Source organism: Physeter macrocephalus, chromosome 19, assembly GCF_002837175.3.
Source record: "Physeter macrocephalus isolate SW-GA chromosome 19, ASM283717v5, whole genome shotgun sequence".
Lineage (NCBI taxonomy): Eukaryota > Metazoa > Chordata > Mammalia > Artiodactyla > Physeteridae > Physeter > Physeter macrocephalus.
In genome coordinates this window covers 44754867-44756537 of record NC_041232.1, presented here as the reverse complement: position 1 = coordinate 44756537, position 1671 = coordinate 44754867, and the positions used below count along the sequence as shown (strand labels likewise).

At 34.9% G+C, this 1671-nt stretch overlaps 1 protein-coding gene across 4 annotated transcripts in view; it reads left to right on the top strand.

Moving 5' to 3' along the window:
• TRAPPC8 (trafficking protein particle complex subunit 8) overlaps positions 1 to 1671 on the top strand; it is a 90503-nt gene that overhangs the window by 33664 nt on the left and 55168 nt on the right. For all 4 annotated transcript variants that reach the window (XM_028479879.2, XM_007130539.4, XM_007130538.4 and 1 more), the window contains one exon: positions 1121 to 1226. In XM_028479879.2, the coding sequence (XP_028335680.1) occupies positions 1121 to 1226 (106 nt within the window). The remainder of the gene's footprint in view (positions 1 to 1120; positions 1227 to 1671) is intronic.

The window sequence follows — 1671 nt, the reverse complement described above, 5'->3', positions numbered from 1 at the left end:
GCCGCTCCGCGGCATGTGGGATCCTCCCAGACCGGGGCGCGAACCCGGTTCCCCTGCATCGGCAGGCGGACGCGCAACCACTGCGCCACCAGGGAAGCCCCCAAGTGGTATATTTTTGTATAAGAATTAGAAAGTAAAATGAGAAAAACTTTGCTGCTACAGTTGACCCTTGAACAGGATAGATTTGAACTGTGTGGGTCCATTTTTTTTTTTTTGGCCGTGATGTGTGGCATGCGGGATTTTAGTTCCCCAACCAGGGATTGAACCTGTTCCCCCTGCAGTGGAAACGTGGAGTCGTAACCACTGGACCACCAGGGAAGTCCCGCAGGTCCACTTATACATGAATTTTTTTCAAGAAATATATACTACAGTACTACACAATCCAAGGTTGGTTGAATCCATGGATGTGGAACTGTGGATACTTAGGCCAACTGCATATTTTTGACTGCACTGTTCAGTGGTCAACTGTATTTCTCAACAAAAGGATTCCATCTTGTAATTTCACAGTAAAAAATATTTTCATTTTTATTATTTTCAAGAATAAATAATCCAACTCTAGATTTTTGTTGGTAGGTGTCCACAAGAAAAATCAACTGATTTTGTGTTTTTACGAAGAAGATTTTGCTTAGTAACAGTCAGGCAACACTGGCTCCATGCTATCTCCAAGTGAAACATCTCAATAATACTAACCAGAGAGAAAATGCCTAATTATTCCTAAAAGTAGTCAGTAAAATGAAACACACATAACCAGAGTTTGCACTAAGGAAGGAAAAAGAAATCTGGGTGAAATGTTTATATTCCTTTATGTCTGAAAGCAAGTTTGGTTAACTAACTGCTGATTCAGAGATACGAGTTGGGTTCTTGCTTTTTTCATACAGGAAATGTGACTTTGTATCGTAGTCTTACTACAAAGTTATATAATGCTAAAAAGTTTTGATGAGTTATGAGAATTCTTTGAAGTTTTTATTTTTTAACCTTTTTGGTAAGTAGAGAACAAGGACATGGATTTCTTTTTACTTAAAAACTAGAATTGGAAACTTTTGTTGAACACATGGTTACTGTGATGTACTAAAATATTATTGTAGTGCTAATTATATTTTTCCTGCCTTTTTTTCTCTAGGAATATGGTATTGGCTGAAAGATGTGTATTGCTTAGTGCTGAAATCTTAAAAAGCCAAAGCAAATATTCAGAGGCTGCAGCTCTCCTAATACGGTTGACCAGTGAGGTACTAAAACTGTGTAGTATTTGTTCTAATTAGTATTGTTTCATATATTTTTTAAGTGTTTCTTTTTTCTTGAGAGGGTATGCAAAACAAAATTAGAGGGTATCTCTCTTTGGGAATTTATAACCTGGCTACTTTAGTAATTTGTTGAATTAATTTTAAATGCAGTATTTTGTAAACTGAATTTATTTTATTTACAGATTTTAAGCCTGCATGATTATTAACCACAAACATGCACTGTATGTCTTCTATGAATTAGGTTTTGACTTACAGATAACAATATTTAAGACAACATGCATATACATCATTCCTAATATAAAATTGATACTTTAAAAAGTAATTACTTAGGAATTTTAAATTTTGTTTTCATTCATATGAACTTGCTAAAAAATCATCTTATGCATTTTTTTTTTTTTTTTTTTTTTTTTTGTGGTATGCGGGCCTCCCT